General features: G+C 36.4%; 1 protein-coding gene across 2 annotated transcripts in view; it reads right to left on the bottom strand.

Moving 5' to 3' along the window:
* The window catches only part of SLC25A13 (solute carrier family 25 member 13), a 103,486-nt gene that overhangs the window by 18,588 nt on the left and 65,950 nt on the right, over positions 1–18,948 (bottom strand). For both annotated transcript variants that reach the window (XM_061996970.1, XM_061996971.1), the window contains exons 12-13: positions 13,630–13,682; positions 11,608–11,688 (exon numbers count right to left, since the gene is read on the bottom strand). In XM_061996970.1, coding sequence (XP_061852954.1) covers positions 11,608–11,688; positions 13,630–13,682 — 134 coding nt within the window. The remainder of the gene's footprint in view (positions 1–11,607; positions 11,689–13,629; positions 13,683–18,948) is intronic.

Below are 18,948 nucleotides of genomic sequence, written 5' to 3'. Positions count from 1 at the left end.
GCTGCAAGAATACATTCATCAACACCAAGTTATGCAATACTGACAAGCCAAGAACACTGTAAAGTAATCAAATGAAAGGAAGAATTACTAACTATGTAAAGAAACTGGGATGTGCATGCCAGTACGTAGAAAGTGAAAACATACTATTGAAGAGTAAAGGTCTAGCAGAAGACTTTTCAATTTTGGCGTAAGTTCATAAAAGGAATACATGGATTCCAAAGTCAGAACTGCAGATAGATTGTGCTTTTTTAAAAACCCCACTGAACTACCAGTTTCAGTGCCATTAAATGCTGCGTGATTCAAGAGTCTGAGGTCCAAATCATTATTTGTGCACCAAGTAATAAAGAAAAGAAGGTTTACAGACGGAAAGATTCTATTAATAAAGAACTGCTAAATGTTTTTAACATTTTGAAAGTCAGATTTAAGACACAACACTGGCAAGCATTTCAGGCTGCCTGCTAGTTATCCTGAACTTCACCTCATTCACAATAGGTAATGTAGGGCACAACACAACCTTTCTGCTACAATGACAGACTCAAAGTTAAAAATTTGAAACAAGGGGAAAAAAAAAAGGTAACAGGGAGGTTCTCTAAATCTATTAAAAAACTACTTATTCAAACTCCAACTGGCCTGATTTCAAGAGTATCAATCTAACTTTTGTTAGTTTTACCATTTTGTGGCCTAACAGCCACGTCCTTCACTAGATTCTGAAATCACACAAACTATACAAAGGGCAACTCTCATTCTCCCCACAACAAAACTATTTTTTTCTAGAAGGTAATGACTAAAATAAAATAAGCTACATTTAAAAGTACTTGCATTTAGCCTTGGCTAGTGTATAAACATGATGCACACATCTTTTTTGAATTATCCAAATGTTAAAAGAATTAATCGTGGCTCAGAGTAGCTATCATTCAAAATGAAAAATATGTGCAGTAATATGGTTTAAATAATGTTCTGAAGAAATGGTAAATCGCGCAAACAACTGCTCTTGTCTACCACTTACACTGAGCATACACAGGGTGGTTACAAATTAAAGTCTTTACACAACCCCCAAAATATCCCAAATGTTTCCTACTTTGACCAGAAAAGGCATGCTCTTGTGTAACACAACTGATTTTGACTTTCAAAATGGCATAATTTAATTTAACTCATTTTAACAAACCAGAATCCTGGTAAATATAAAACTGCTATTCTTGTTGCCATCAGAAATTAGACTGATAAACTATGCTGATTTCAGTTTTGCACTTGAACTGAAAAAGATTAAGTAAGCACTCAAAACAAAACAAATGTATTTTATTTGTTTACTCATCTTGCAAAGACTCAAAAAGAATCCTGTAAAGATCCTTATTGTGAATTACAAATTCCTATGCATTCCTACATGTGATCACACATATTTTCTTCTTCAAAAGATAAAATCCAAATTGCAGGTGATAATGCTCATTTGCAAGTTTGCTATGCCACAGTCCCTCTGTAAACCACATTACTTAAAAACTCATAGCAATTAATCTGTGTTAGCACAAGTAAACCTCTTTCCCTCAGTACAATATTCTTGCAGCTTACTGTGCCATGACTCTATGGAAGTGTCCCTTTAATTTTCACTATGAGAAAACCATATTCAAAATTAAAATATGACAAAAAAATTAAGTTCATTTTTTAAAATCAGTATTATTCATCCAGCAACACATTGAGCATCGATAAAACTATGTGTAAGTGAATGCCATACTTTAAGAAAATATAAGCATATATCTGATTTTAAAGGAGAATAAGGGCAAATAACTTCTGGATTCAAATAAACATGAAGTATTTTAAGTGCTAGCACATATAAATGTTTACATTTGCATGTCCAACCTGGCTGCATTGACACATGCAGTATTAGATACTCGTACATAACTGGGTAACTCACACAAGATTCCCTTTTCTTCAACTTGATATTTGAAAAAAAAGGCAACGCCATTATTTACCCACTTCATACAAATCAAGCTCAAAACATTTAAAACAGTTGAGACCTGCATGCACCAGGCATTACCAAAAAGACTATTTGTTTTGCTATCCACAAAGCAGGTCTCAAGACATTGGAAATTTCCAGTGAAGCCTTTCCACAACCAGACCAGAACTCCCTGACAACAAGCTTTGTCATCCTATGAATCTGATGGAAGATATACTCCATAAATCAAATGGTGAAGAGCTGCAAGTGATGAGCCAGACAATACCTGACAGAGGGTAGGGAGGGTTTTTACCACCTGTCTGCTTTGTGGTGGAGAGGAAGGCTGGTTTATCAGCCTACACAGAGGTAGTCTAGCAGTAACAAGTACAGTTGCCTAGTAGGGACCTTTTGTCACTCTGTTATTTAACCGTCTATGCTGGTAACAGCAGCTCCTTCCTCTCAAAATAGGGGGAGAAACAAACCAGGGATAGCTACTATAATGAAATTACTTCTTGTTTGTCTAGTACTGGTAACTCCTATTGCATTGTACAATGAGTAGTTTTACGAGAAGGGGATTTGAGGTAAAGAGGTAATTGTACACCCAGTGTGTACATTAAACACACACAACTTGTAAGGGAATCACAACAGGATGACTTCCGTCTTCAGAGCTTTTGCATAGTGAATGCAATGAAAGAAATCTCATCAATCTAACTTTTTTCCAGTCTCTTCAAGGTGCTGGTATAAACTGTTAATGAAAAAACAAGACAAAACAATAGCAGCACATCTTATCACCATGCTCATTCATCCTGTTTGGCCAAAAGTTGAAAAACACTGCTTTCTGGCTTGTTAAGTTTTGCAGTTGAAAGCATATCTCATAATAAAATTTCAAAATATGGTCCTAAAGATCAGAATCTGAAAACTACTTTTTGGGTTTTTTTTTCCAGAATAAACACATTTTAAGCTGAGGTTGCTCAAGCCTAATTCTTCACCAAATGTCACAAAAATCAACTTTGTCAACTGTTAACATAGATTGCTTCCAGCAACACCAGTTTTTCTATACTGAAGTTACAATCTTGAAGACCCTCAACTCTGAATTCCTTATCACCCCTTCCAATCCTTTTTTAAAGAAACAAATGATCTGACTGTAAAAGCAGGTAACTTTTCTTTTATTATAATGTGATTAAAATTTAAAAAAGCAATTTTGAGTTACTTATAGGAACAAATACCTAGAGGTATTGCATAGATAATTATCTGTAAGGGCCCACAAAGGGCCCACATTATGCTGAAAGAATTTAACATTTGACCTGATCACAAGCACTTATGGTCTTCTTTGATGTAAAGCAAGAAAATAACCAGGAAATACCTCTGTCATCCAAGACCTCCTCATACACACATAGCTAGAAATCTGCATGCCTATAAAATGTTCAATGTGCTTTAACATACAGTTAGTTATGCATCCACACACATCTGAATTTTTAAAAACATGTTTTGGGGTGCAGTTCTTCAACTCTGCCCTTGGTATGGTATCACCCAACACCTCTCGATGGCAGTATAGTCTTGTACATTAATGTAGTACTTTCTATCACATGCCTCCTACTTTACTGAAAGGAAGGAAAAAGTAGAAACAGTTGAGGTGTTGTGGGGTTTTTTTTTTGTTCAGAGGGAAATAAAACCCACTCTGTAGTGAAAAAAAATTGTTTTAGTAACAACTGCTTAAGAGCACTCCAGTTTAAGAAGTCAGAATGTTTTCCGATTCTTCACATACTCAAATCACCTTGGAATAAACTTTACTGGAAAGTAAATAATTTTTACCCCTCTCATTACACTAAGGCTTCTTTTTAAGATTTTTTATGAGGTTTTTTTTAGATTCTTTTTAATGTTACTGCATTTTGTACCCATAAGAGATTAGATAAGAAATGAGCTCTCCAGACCAAACTCTCCCGGGGCTTTCACATCTCCATTTGAAAGCCTGGATGTAGGTTCTGAAGAGACTAGAGCTTGTAATTCAGAAAGAAACTTTTGCTTTCCATCCCAGAAGAAAGTACTAGATTCTTTTCCTTTCATCACTACTGACCATCAACTGTTTTTGTAACTCTAATTAACATTATTACCTACTTAAATTGTAGCTTTTTTCCTGTTCTCAGCTAAAACCATTTAGGTTCAGCCTAAATCTTTCTTCTGTAACCCATCCAACTTGTCACATATCACTTTTTAAGGCTTCATGCATGAAGAAAGGATTACTCTTGCTATTAAGAGTGTTAATAATTCCCAACAACACCACCCAGGGACAGCAATTATGGTAATTAATGGTAATCATTAAAATACACACGCAACATGTTATATAATTACCCAAAATCAACCTCTGCAAAAGAAATCATCTACAGTGTCTTGGTTACTCATCAATTTAAGAAAGGGCAAGCAATTATATTGAGCTCCAAAATTTTTAGTCTACGGTTTACCATACTGAATATCGTACACTGTCCTAGGCCCTTACTCCTTGCCAGCTGCCAGATGCAGCTTGTTTTCCTGTGCATTTTCTAGCATTAATTAATTAATCCTAATGGAAGTCAAGGTTCCTAAAGTGCTGAGCATTGTACAGACACAAAATATTGTTCTCTGTCATTAGAAAAAACCCCCTAACTTAAAAAAAACGCACTCAAAGGATGCAAGAATGGAAGAATTACCATCCTTATTGTATAATAAAAGGCAACTAAGGCATAGAACTATTTAATGATTTACCACAAAATCACATACTCACTCTATGACAGAACAAGGCTTAGAAGCCAGATTTACGGTGTGCCACTGCAGTCCTTGAAACTAGCTCTAAATGTCTTGGTGTTTGTATGGCAAAAGATCCCAAGAGCATCAGACAAATTATGTTGAGCTGCTCCAGAGCTGATTTCACTATGGACTTGCCTGTTACCAGAAGAGCTATCAAATAACAGACATCCATCCAAACTGACTGTTTCTCTTACAGATTTCAAAGGTCCCAACCTTAATTATGTAGTGCTGTATGTCAAGGGCAAAGCACACCGGGTTCTCTAAAGCTTTGTTATATGTTACCTTTTTTTTCCAATAAAGCCAGGCTACAAAAATCCAGAAGAGCCATCTCATGCTATTTTGTGTCTTCTCTTCTGTGGTTCTATCTAAATAGGATTCTGCTAATGCTCATTAGCAATAGGAGTTCATACAGCAAATACCTTTTCCTCAGACTACAAGGAGATCTTCTGCACCCTCAATCATCTACTTTTCACTACCATGACCAGGCCATCACAGAAACAGCTTTGTGTTTATCTTTCTTGTCCTCTGAGGACAGCCTTCTCTTGGTCTGGCTAAGGTTTTATTTTGGGCAGCTCAAGCAGCAAACTTTGAGAGAATCGCAGTCTTCTTGTCATCCAACTAAAGCAAGCACCTTCAAATGCTCATGTAAAAAGTGCTCATAAATATAACTGCAATTACTTTGAACAGAAAGACACTCCTGCCATTGTTCAGACAGATTTCCAAGACTGGAACAGCAGTTGTGACAACTGTCCTGGGACAGTATATTAATGACTTGGCTAAACAGAAAGAAACAGGAGTATGGCTGGTTTCTAAGCACTGACCAAGTCTGCAGTGGGAAAAAAATTAAATTGTGGATTTGATATTTTCCACGTTAAAGGTAATTCAGTTCTCAGAAGCCTAGCCAAGAAATCAAAGTGGAGCCTACTTGATTGGCATTATAAAAGCAATTAAGTTACAGACCTGTCAAATATGTTAACATTTGGCTCTGTCTGCTCTCCTTGTCTATTTTGACTAGTTGTAGAATCATTTCATGATTTATAGACCTTTCAAGTCTTAAGGCATGGTAGCTGTATTGAAACTGTGACCCATTATTTCTTGGTCACATCATAAATTACTGTGACATCATAAATATCTTCCTTTTTCTCATAGAAAGTTAGATTTTCATTCTTGATTCAAGTTTGAGGCTTTACTCTTTTTTTTGGGTTTTTTTTAAATTTGTATTGGTAAACACTACACTATCTTACTGTTAGTAAAAGGAGGAGTAATAGGAGAAAGGGTCATGTAATAAAATAGAATTGTCAAAACTAATACATATTTTAAACTGTAATGTATGTTCATATAAAATTTTGCAGTCACTATTTCTAATATAATCCATCTGAAAAATAACATTGCAAATGGAAATAATATTAAGTATGTTTGTAGGGGAAAAATGGGCTTTTTAAGAGCTCGGAATTGTTCAGTTCTGTTTGGCTCATATCAACATAAATCTGTGCATTCCTCCTGGGTTTATCGTTTGAAAAGTTTCTTGTCTTTTTAAGGCAGAAGGGAAATTAAAAGGAAGAGGATAGGGGAAGCAAAAACGGAAAACAACTCTAATTTGTTAAGGGAAAATACCTTTAGGGAAAAAAAAATAATTAACCCATCCAAAAGGAAAATTAAAAATATAATGAAATCACATTCTGTGTAACTGCTACAGCTTTCAGGAAAGGCCAGTTAAAACAGGTATAACTGGGTCAAAATTTCAGGAGACTATTTCTTAAAATGTTCAAGGAAATGTGGGGTAAGGTCAAATTAAAATAGGAACTTATCCACTGTTTGGTACAACCTCTTGGAAGGGCTATCATGCTACTGTATGTAGTCTTCTCAAACTTCACTATAAGGCTTAAATCTAAGGCTAGCCAAAAATTCATCAGAGACACTTAAAACAGAGAACTGTTAAAATACAATAGGTTTGCAAATGTGAAGTTAAATTCAAGCCCAGATCTAGATGAGTTTCTTAGTACCAAAAGTTTACAGCTAGTTTAAATTTTATTCAGTATGCTGAAAATAACAACTACTGTGGTCCAGAGGAGAAAGCAAGAGCTTAAAAATACCTAATTAGTTATAGTATATTCAGTTACATGATATTAATTATATTAAATATACTTTAAATCTATTTTTATGTAAAGAGAAAATAGTTTTAAATTTAACGTTTTATTAAAAATTAGGACTTTCTGAACTTTGCTTTAAACAAAAAAATGTGAATGCTGGGCTTTTATTCATGCAGTTGGAACTCCCCTTGAACGTGATAGAAGTTGGATTCCCTGACTACTGGGGGGACAGAACTCTGAGAATAAATCTGTAAAGAGTTCAAGAGATGCATGCCACTTGCTTTCAAATCTAATATGCACAATTAAGAAGATCATCGTTACTTATCTCAAAAAAATTACATCAAAACTTTTCTGATAGCAGTTGTTGAGAGGGTTTTCTTCCAGATGTACACACAGAGTTGTTGGGTTTTTTTCCCCTTGGCTTACATAATGCTCTGTTTCATTTTACCCATAGCTCAAATTTCCTTGCCAAATAGAATAGAATGTTATTAGATTTAGGTTTCTGAATAATGCAAGCAGGAATGACACCTCTGGTCTCCTTTAGCCTAAAATTCAGAAATGTCCAGATTTTTGCAAGTAAGAGATCTAAGAAGTGTGGGAATTGGGGTCCATATACTGTATACCTCCACTGCAATGCCCCAGAGAAAATGCATCTCAGATGGAGACTTATCCTTATTACTCTCTGAAACATAAAATAAATGTTGTAAGTAGCTTAATAAAATTATTTGCACTGGGTCAGTCATGTCACACAATTCATCTGGAATTTCACATCATATTCCTTTACAAAAAAGAATTCTGGACAGGATTTTGCACCTTCTAGATGAACTCCATCTTAATGATATCTATTTTTATGTTCCATAACAGAGTTAAGGTTTTCCAAGCAAGTCTAATATGTTTTAAGTTTATTACTATCACTATAAAGTCTCTAGAAATAGGCCTAAAATTGTCTTGACAAATAAAAGCAGATCTGTATGTGATCTGTAATTGTACTGTGCTACAGGAATTAAACCGGCTAATAGTGAGCACACTGAGCAGCTGGGAAGGAAAAAGCTGTGTGTGCTCAGAAAGAGGTGGCAGAGCAGAAGGCAAGGTTAATAAAGCAAAATGTTTGCCTCTTTTCTTGCTGAAAATTAAGCTTCTGATTTACCTATATAATTGTATTACTTTATGCAGACAAGGCAACATATCTATCTAATTATATATTACATAGTTACGCTATAAGGCTTCTGGTTTTCTTAATATTTTGTATTTTTTTTTTATGATAATTCTTTATTTTGTGTCTTTGTCTCTCTTTCCTGGTTACTTCCAGACACACAATGTAAATTTTTCAATTAAACGTGGAACTGCTTTATTTAAGGAACTAAGCAAAATCACTGTCTCACATAAAAGATTAGTGTTAAAGGCAATGCTTCAAAACCTCAGAAATAATATTTATGCCACTTCTACAAACAGATTTTTCAGTTAGCTAACATAACTGAAAAAATATATAAAAAAAAATCAGGTTACCTTTATCAGAAGCTTTTAAGCAAGTAGCTAAGTTTTCTATAATACTAGTGATTATTTTTTATTTAAATTGTAAAAGAAATTGAAAGACCACAGAACACAAACTTCAAGTTTATTCCCACTGTTTAAAAAAAAATTGATTTGTACTTACAGTTTACCCATGATCATCCTTTTATTAAAGAATCCTTGAAGGTACGTGACAGCATTAGCAGAAAAAAAACCCTAGCATATTTTTGCACTTTTTCATTCAAGGACGTTAAGTCAGATTTGTGGTTTAGATGCTCAGCAGATCCTAGCTCTACAGTATCATTACGCTACATCGTGGAACTGAAGCTTTTTACTGGTCTAATAATTATAAGGGCTACATAGGATTCACATGAGTGATGGTAGTCCTAAACGCACAACGGAGACCAGAGCTCAATGTTGGATATCAGGCATTGTGCAAATGTGGCAGTTACGTATCTTTTATACGGGTAACAAATACCACAGTCACTAGGAAAATTTCTTACAAACAAAGAAGATGGAAATTTTGAGTTACTAATTTATATAACAACCCTCCTTAAGATTCTGTATAAAAATAAAAAGGTTATACTTTTAGTTATATTCTTGGGGGTCTCAAAAAAAAAAAAAATCCCAACCAATCTATCACTTTCATCTTCACATAATAAAAAGCTACCAAACAGGCTGTTAACTGAACTAAATGCCGAGGTCACCGGTAAAAGATCTATTTTCCTTTTCTTTTTTTTCCTTAGGAGAGAAAACAGTTTACAAAAAACAGAAAAAGACTTGTTCAATGAAACAATCAGCTTTAGTTACAAGTGCAAAAGTCAGCCATGTGTACTAATTCTCAGTAATTACGATGCAAAGTGAACTCCTAGGGGACTTAAAAGTCAAGCCTGGCAAAGGCTGGGCAAACAGCAGAGGGGAGCTGCTCAGGTGATACTGACCCTTTCTAAGCCCTTTGTGTTACTGAACAACCAAAACCATCCAAGTACCTTCTCAGTCCTTCCTTTCCTAGGTATTTATGCTGTACTATGCTCATAGGGATGGTATTTAAAACATTAAAATCTAGAATGCATCCAAGCACACAGCCCTTGCACAAACAATTAATACACTCCAAGGAAACGGCAGCACCGAAGAAGGAAAATTTAACATCTGTGTTTGTAACACAATCACAGCTGAGAATTAAATGTGGTGAGTGGAAAGGTGATAGGGTAGGTGGCTTTTATAAAATTCATCTTAGTTGGCTGCCCCTTTTTAGACTAACACATCATGCACTCCTGTCTTCTTGCCTCCCACGTAAGCAATTACTACATTGTGAAACGAAGTAAAAATCCAAGACTGAAAATTTTCAAAAGCGTTCAACAATGTCCTTACTGTTCCCATAGTGAAATCACAGGTTTCATGTTGGTTTAAAAAGGAAAAAAAGTTAGGCCAATACAATGTTGAAAGCTACAGGAAAAACCCTGTCTTGGGCATTTCATAGATTATGCATATTATTTATTTACATCACAAGAGAAAAATTCACCCCAAAACCTGGACTCTCTGTAATGAGTCTCTGTTGCTAGTCTGAATAGGTTTAAAACTACAAAAAAAAGCAAAGACCACCTGCAGAAAAGACAAGTTTGAACCCATCTACCTGGCACTAGTCTATGCCCTTAAGTGGAATACTCCAGTTAAAAGAAAACTTAGGGCATTCTGCCACTGCATGTCTACTGCTATAACTTTATGCAGCATCTCATCGTTACTATGTATTTCAAACACCAAACAGGACAGGACAACATTTACAGGACGTTTAAAATGTGTCTCAGACCACCTCTTTCTTAAAGCAGATCCTTAGTTTACAATGAGCTACTGGCAAAAAGCTTGCTGCAGCATTCTCTTGAATGACAGGTCTCTGTAAAGAGTGCTTTTTTACTACATTAAAAAATTCACAGCAGTCTGTAAAAATAAAAACTCTAGATCAAATGACATTTTAAATGAAAATTTTGCTGAATTCTCTATGGCTGCTATGTTCATAAGATGTTTTATTAGTGTAGGGGATAAATACTTTTTACTCTGCAAGCACTTTATTGCATTTTTCCTTCATTTACAGCATGCTTTTTATTTAGGGCTTCAGAGACCCACATTCTTCTCTCCTTTCCCTTCTCTTTTTCTCTCCTCAACGCTCCTAAAGTTACAGAACAAGGGGATCCTACCTGGCAGTCTACAACAGGTCAGTGATCAAACAGAAGGAGCACTGAAACAGCAGCCAAATCCTGCCCCATCTCCTGAGAATTACAGAAAGCCAGGGCTTCTCAGCCTGCAATGCAACCCAGCCACTGCACCCTGAGGTTCAGATAATCATACTATGCTCTCTGCAAGCAGATACAGCACAAATCTCCACATCTACTAAGGTTAAGACACAAGTATTTGTTTTTTAAGCTGCTGCTCACTGTAGTTTTTAGCACAGGTAGAAGCTGCTTGAAAATGTGACCTCATCTGTCTTATGACAGCAGAAACAAAGATAGATTGAAAATATACCAACACTGCTCTGCCCCAGTGATCAAAGTCGGTTTAAATAAACACTGTTCCTTATCTGTAAAGTGCACTGGTCTTTGAACAACTATTCATTTTACCTAAAGTATTTACATTTGCTTGAACAAAATCAATACACCAGATAAGTGAGCTGTAATATGAACAGACAGAACTAGACCAAACTGTGAAGTATTATCATTTACCCAGTAATATGCCAATTGTTCATTAAGATACTACTTTGTGCAAGCAAAACACTCTTAAAACTTAGTGGGTTTTAAATACAGCCTACAGTCAGGAATGCATTATGTACTGAGTTAACATTACACAGCCTACGTCTGCTATGAATTCAAAGAAGCATGAGTAGTTTTTGCCATTTCAAAAAGCCAGTATCACTGCAAAAAGTGAAAATTAGTGGGTGCAATAACACATCAGGAAAGAAGTGACGTGGCAGAGTGGGTGCCACAAAGTAGTAACTCATTATTAACTTCTGGAAGGTTAGCTTGAATCCTCTTTAGTCCATAAGCTAGAGCAAACATGAATAAAGACATATTCTTTATTAAGGAAACAAACTCAGCTGTGAGAATTCTATAGCGTAGTTAAAAGGCACGATGCACAGAAACATTTACCCTTTCATCAAGAATGGCTGGCCTATCTAGGAAAGAACTGAGATGCTCTAGTAGTGTCTGCTCTTGAACTGGATCTGTGGTTAAACAGAAACCTTAGTCCATGTGGTTATCTTGCACATTGCACTTTAATTTCCTTCATATGAGATTCATGAAAGATACTTACACAGCCACCAGCAAGAATTTCCGCAGCCAGTGGGACAGAGCCATCTTTAGTCATAAACTTATCTCTCACGAAATCATTAACCTTAAAATAGAAAAATTTATGAAAATGGATAAATTAAAAGGTTAAACACACATCATCTGCAAATTCTGTGCAACTGAAAATGCAAATACATACACGAAGCTACCAAACTAATAGATATCAAACAAATCTTACATTTTACATGAAGAAACATAAAGCAGACTATGTTCTAATAAAGATTTGCAGTATAATTCAAATAGTTATTGTTGAAAAATTATAAAATTCACTAAATAAAAAAAATCCTTATCTGAACATTAACATAAAATTATTTAATATTTTATAAATGCTCACTGCCTGTACAAATTTTAGTAAGATTTCAAATTAATAGCAGAATGTTCACTGCTAAGTTTAAACACAATAGTAATTCAATTAACAGCATTAAGTACTTTTCTTTCTTTTAAAATGCATACTACTAGATTTGGTAATTACTAGCTTACCAGTGAGTAACAAATACATTGCTATTTGGTGATAATAAATTTTTCAGTGCCTTAAATTCATTCAGGAAATAATAATATGACAGAAGTAAAACACTTGGGAAAAAAAATGCATGCAAACCAATTCGTTCCTTACCAAACACTTCACTACATGCTCATATTATCTCTTGTTGCATTAGTATTAAACATACAGGAACCTCGTGGAGACACAAAAGCAAAAGCCTTTCAAGTCCAATCAATAATTACTATTTTCTGTTTAGAAGTGAAAACAATGGCCTGTGCTACTTACAGACAAACTGATGAGATGAGCAAGTTGAATAAGCTTGTTATATTTTCGACTTACTCCAAAAAAAGGTTTCAGCAAGATTCTTAAAATGTACATTTTACGTGTCTGCATGTGACATGTATACCACTTGGAATGTTCACAAACTAGATATAAAGTTGCTTTCCGGTTTTTGTAATTAATTTTGTAACAAGTCAAAATCATAGAATCATAGAACCTTTTAGGTTGGAAAAGAACTTTAAGATCATCAAGTCCAATCATTAACCCAGCATTACCATGTCCACCACTAAATCTTGTCTCCCAGCACCTCATCTACATATCTTTTAAATACCTCCAGAGATGGAGACACCACCACTCACCTGGGCAGACTGTTCCAATGCCTGACAACCCTTTAGGTGAAAAAAGTTTTCCTAATATACAATCTAAATCTCCCCTTGTGCAACGTGAGGCTCTTTCCTCTTTCCTGATAAGCCACAACCTCCTTTCAAGTAGTTGTACAGATTAGGTCTCCCCTCAGCGTCCTCTTCTCCAGGCTAAACATTCCCAGCTCCCTCAGTTGCTCCTCATAAGATTTGTTCTCCAGACCCTTCACCAGCTTTGTTGCCCATCTCTGGACACGCTCCAGCACCTCCATGCCCTTCTTGAAGCAAGGGACTCAAAACTGAACACAGTATTTGACATGCTGCTTCACCAGTGCTGAGTACAGGGGCGTAATCACTGTCCTGGTCCTGCTGGCCACACTATTTCTGATACAAGCCAGGCCTTCTTGGCCACCAGGGCACACTGCTGGCTCACGTTCAGCCAGCTGTCGAATAACATCTCCAAGTCCTTTTTTCTGCAGGACAGCTTTCCAGCCACACGTCCTCAAGCCTGTAGCATTGCAAGGGGCTGTTGTGGCTCAAGGGCAGGACTTGGTACTTGGCCTTCCTGAACCTCATATAACTGGCCTCAGACCACTGATCCAGCCTGTCCCAATACCTCTGTTGAGCCTTCCTACCCTCAAGCAGCTCAACACTCCCACCCAACTTACTGTTGTCTACAAACTTAACTAAGGGTGTCTTTGATCCCTTCATCCAGATGATTGATAAATATATTAAAAAGAATAGGCCCCAACACTGAGCCCTGGGGAACACACTCATTAAGGATGAAAACCATTAATACACTAATTGTAATTAGATGGACTTTACAATTCAGATAAATGTGAAAACAATTCATTTGCAAACTTACAGTAAGTTTTATGGCCTTCTCTGGTGCTACTCCCAACAGCTGCGGCAACAGACCTGTAGCGTGGAAATAGAGAATTCAATGCATCATGGAACTTGGTATCAATTAAACAAATCAACAAATATATGCAGAGATCACCACCTAGAAAAAGGCAGGTTTTACAGCAATTTTGTGTTCTTATATGTAATGACACTACTTATGAGAACTTTGTTCTACCACTTGAAGTTGTACCACTGCCTATCTGTATTTTTTTCTTCAGCTTTTTAGGATCTGTGATACAAGCTCACTTTACCCTTAAATATTAACACATTAGATTTGCCAACTATGTAAGTACTAACATTTATTTTCTGCATCTTCACACAAAAACTAAGACTTTCTAATTAATTTTGTGAGATATATGATAAATCCACTTCAAAAAAATCACAAGAGCAGTACCTTTTTCTGGAAAAAACATTTTTGAGTCTTTGCCCAGCTATGGAAATTCCCAGGTATGGAATTTCTTATTTTATTTTGTTAGAAATGATGTACTAAAGAACTGAAAGCAGGAATCTCTGACTGTTGGCTTCACTTGCTTGAAGTGATAGTCAATATTTTGTAAACTTTTGGTTGATATAACCTAAAAAATATGCAAAGCTTATCAACTAAGCCTGAGGCTAGAATGGTGTTGCTAGCGTTCATGAGTATAACAAAATGAGGACATCATTCAGAATGTGAGAAGATCTCTTCAGCTATAGTTCCTGGTACAGATTCCCTTTGTTTTAGTAGCCCACACAACATCTTTGGGTACTTTCTACAAAGCCTGGCATTTCCACCTCTCCATGGAGTTACTTTTGGGGAAAAAGACAACAATTAAGATTTCCCTTCTAAGAGCTAACTTGCCAAAAAGCATTTTCTCACAGAGCTAAATATGAGAATAACAAAGAGAAAAATGTATGTACACAGGATTAGTGTATTTGTCCACCTAGTCACCATCCATCAGCTTTACTAGTTACTACTGATGCTCTTAATAAGGAAATGATGCTGGAGAATAGCACCATTTAGCTTGTGGCAGCAGGAAGGTCAGACTTATTTATATACTCATATCTTTAAAATGTCACCTGTATTAACATTTTTGTTTTTCAAATGTCAAAAATGGTAATTAGTTGTGTATGTATCTGATGTACATATGCACCTAACATTTACTCGACAGCTACGTTGAATTATTATCATATGGCTGCATACTCAAACAAAACAATATAATAACACTAAATCCTTTTATGGTTGTTAAAAAAAGAGATTTTGCACAGTAAGTTAAATTTCAAAATTCGAATTTTCTAAAGTTTTAGTTGCACAGGTGTTTTGAATCCAGTCTACAATGAAAAAATATCAAGACAGTCAGAATTGTTTAATTAAATATTACATTTTCTGCAGCACTATGAAGAAAACACAAGGATATACAGTGAATGGGACCTTTTAAGTTTTAGCCTTATACAGACAAAATTATCTTTGCAACTGCTATGATATCTATATATTGCTATAGGACATTTGTGGCTTTGTATAGACATTATGGCTAATAAATTCCTACCTTCAGAAAATAAGAAGAAAGTATTCTATTTATTTTATAAGCACATTATCTGATCCTGAATCTAATCCAGCAGATTAGAGCAGACGTAAACAGATATGCAGTTCCAAAAGAACCTGCATATCATTAAAAACACCTATGTATCTATTATCACATCTAAGCTATATATAACATGACTTTGAAAGGTATATCATTCCATAGAATCATAGAATGGTAGGGATTAGAAGGGACCTTTAGAGATCATCTAGTCCAATAAATTACAGAAAAACACATCTAAAATACCAAGATACAAATTATAAAAATAGTCCAGTTAGAGATCTGCATGAACCTCAAGTTTTGGAAGCACATATCTGAAGATGGCCTTTTTACAATTTTTAATTGTTCAGTTCTTAAGACTTTGCATTTGTAAAGGCACTTGTAAAATCACAGGAAAAACATGTTTATCTTGGCATGTTATTTTTTTTCCCATCTGGTCCATTTGTTTTGTGCTCAAATTTGAATGGGACTGTTATGACTCCATAACTTTCCATAAAAGTTCAACGTAGAAGAGAAAGATTAGATAGAATAGGTAGAAGTTTAAAAAAAAATACCCCAAACCCACAAAAACCCCAACTGAATAATCAAAAACCCAGAACATTTTTCTCTTTTTCTGTCTCTACTTCACACAAAATTTTATAGCATAAAAGTGCTTTATAAGTTTAGCTACAGATAATGCTACGTATGTCTACAACAAGATAGCATACAGTATTGTAAAAAGTGGCATTAATTTTAATAATACTTTTAGTCTTGACATATACCAACTAGGCATACTGTCTCCAGCATCTTAGGAAGGTAGACTCTTCGTTAAATCTACGTAATAAAGTTGTCTCTAAGTACCTGTTCATTCTATATGCTATAAACATCAAACTATATTCTCTTCTCTTTATCATTTTGATGGGAGCCCTGAAACTGCTGAAAGATTTCTGAGCAGGATAAAGGTGATAACTTTTGGAAGAAAGCAAGCGCATCAAGGGACACATATGAAAATAACATTTTTCCCTTGAGGTTATCCTGACATGTTAGAAATTTTTCGGTGTTACTGTGCATTAGCAAAAAGGCAATCTGACACATACACAGATGTAGGACAGGCTTAGAAATGTCATGCAGTGTTGTAGTGGTTTTGCCTGCACCAGGTTTTTTGGTAGGAGGGGGGCTACAGAGGTGGCTTCTTTAAATAAAAAGAGTTGCCAGAAGCTTCCTGTGTAGCTCACAGGCTTAGGGCCAGTCAATTTTAAGCTGGACCCTGCACCTGACCCAGGCCTGGCCAATTAGTGATTGAGGTAACACCTCTGTGAATAACATATTTGAGAAGAAGAAGTTGTTGCGCAGTTGCAAAACTGCAGCAGCAACAGGGAGTGAGAATGTGAAGACATCTCTGCAGACACCAAGGTCAGAGAAGGAGGGGGAGGAGGGTGCTTAGGCACTGAAAAGGCTCCCCTGTGATATGTGTTGAGGACCATGGTGAAGCAGGTTGTCCCCCTGCCATCCATTGAGGCCACTGGGAAGCAGATACCTACTTGCTGCCCATGGAGGACCCCATGCCAGAGCAGGTGGATGCCTGAAGGAGGCTGTGACTCTGTAAGGAGTTCATCCTGGAGCAAGCTCCTGGCAGGACCTAGGAGTTCATGGGGGAGGTGCCCACACTGGAGCAGGTTTGCTGTCAGGATTTGTGATCCCATGAAGGACTCAGGCTGACACATGGGTCACCCACTATGCTGGGGCAAGGATGTGAAGAGCTGCCCCCGTGGTAGGCCCCATGCTGGAGCAGTTTGTGAGGAGCTGCAGCCCATGGGAAGGACCCACACTGGAGAAGTTCTCGAGGGACTGTCTCCTATGGGGAGGGAACCCACACTGTAGCAGTGGGCAGTGTGATGAGGCCTCCCTCTGAGAAGAAGCTGCGGCAAAGTCCATCTGTAATGAACTGACCGCGACCCCCATCCCCCATGCCACTGGGCAGGAAGGAAAGGGAGTCCCGGGAAGAGGGAGGGGTGGGGGGAGGTGTTTCTAAGATGGTTTAATAAATCAAACCTTTTTCTCCCTAAGTTGAGTCTGTTTTTTTAAATATATCCAAGGCTTTTTCAGTAGCTCTATAAGCACCACTTCACATTTGACACATTGTCTTAGTAGGGCTCTATACGAAGGTGAAGATATTTGTGAGACAGCACCAAGAGCTGCATTCAGTTTGCAACATCACACAAGTTACTTTCCGAAAGTAGTCTCAATGCATTGTGAATATACACCCAAGAGCTCATAAAGCCAAGCTGTAGTGATGGTATAGAGTAAAAAAAAAAAAACAAAGGACTTGTTGCTTTGTCTAGGTAAAATATTTGAAACCATTTGGATATCTGATGGAAAGGCAGTTAGACAACACTGCCAAATTTTTCTGTTACAGGATTCACATGAGAAATTGGACAATTATTCACCAGTTGCCATTCAAGCACAGCTCCCTCAGAAGATTTTGTGCTTTGACAGAACTTTGGGTAGAAGTAGGCTTTTATTTCCATTCTACAAAATGGTACATCACTGCATACTTTTGGAGGAAAGCTTCTGCCATGGTCTTCTTGTTTCTCTAGCATGTGTGTCCATCAGCAATAATGAAGTTAGATGATGAAGGAATGGTTAAAATCTAAGATAAGATGTCCTCTGGAGTCACTGCAGTGCCAGAAGCACTATCAGAAAAAATAAAACTATTAAGTTATTTAACAGTTAATGATCACAGATGACAGAGTCTTCCGCAGCATTTCCTGTGTGGCTGCTGAACTTCTTCATAAGCTACATTTTATCTCTAGGGTACTTATATTTCTCATAAAATTTCTATCAAGTACAGGTAAAACAATCTCTACTAGATAACATTGCTTAAGACTGTAAAGCATTCTGCAACTCATCAGATGGACTTCTGACTTAATTTTTAAAAATGTATGTGACTTTATCAGCTGAGATGTTGACAAATCACAGCTTCCAAAATTCTTATGTTTGCAAACATATAAATGCCCCTGAGTTTCCAAGTATGTATTTCAGCCATAAATGTGGCTACAACAGTAATTAAGAGGTATATAAGTATTATTTTCAGCTATCCTGAGAGACAGATTAAAGATTTATCTCAGATGTACAGCCTTAAAAGAAATGAATCTAGCAACACTGCATTCAAACAATGCATATTATAAAGACTCTACAGAGGTTTATATCATGTTTGTTTGTTTTTTTTTAAAATCAAAGTGTCTTCTTAATGGAAACACTGATTACTCTTAGAACTAATTTGACATTAAAATTTAGTGCTCTCTTTATATCCACAAGATGGTGTAATTTATCCTTATCTGAGATGGTGGTTTAGAACATGGTGGTTTTGCCCTTTTCATGTTTAGAATAAAGTAATGACACAGAAAAGAAAAATCAGAACACTTCACTGGATGGAAATATGTACCTTGTATTAAAATTATCATCTGAAATGGCTGAGTTCAGAGTAGGGTTTCTAATTCCTGCTTGCCTTCCTGCAGTGCATCATGACAGAAAGACCATGGCTCCAAAGGTTTCTGGTTTGGTTTTTTTTAAGAAAGGTTTTGCACCACTATTGAGCAAAGCAGAACTCCAGAAAGACTACTCCATCCTCCGGTGGAAATAAAACCCCGCAGGTATTTAATTCTGAGAGTACCACAGTGTAAAGAAGAATATCAGTTACTGATAAGCAGCAAAAACGAACATATTCTGGGGTTTGCTTACCTAGT

Source organism: Colius striatus, chromosome 5, assembly GCF_028858725.1.
Source record: "Colius striatus isolate bColStr4 chromosome 5, bColStr4.1.hap1, whole genome shotgun sequence".
In the NCBI taxonomy this organism is placed as follows: Eukaryota; Metazoa; Chordata; class Aves; order Coliiformes; family Coliidae; genus Colius; species Colius striatus.
The sequence above is the reverse complement of the archived record's forward strand: the minus strand, read 5'-3'. Positions and strand labels throughout refer to the sequence as shown.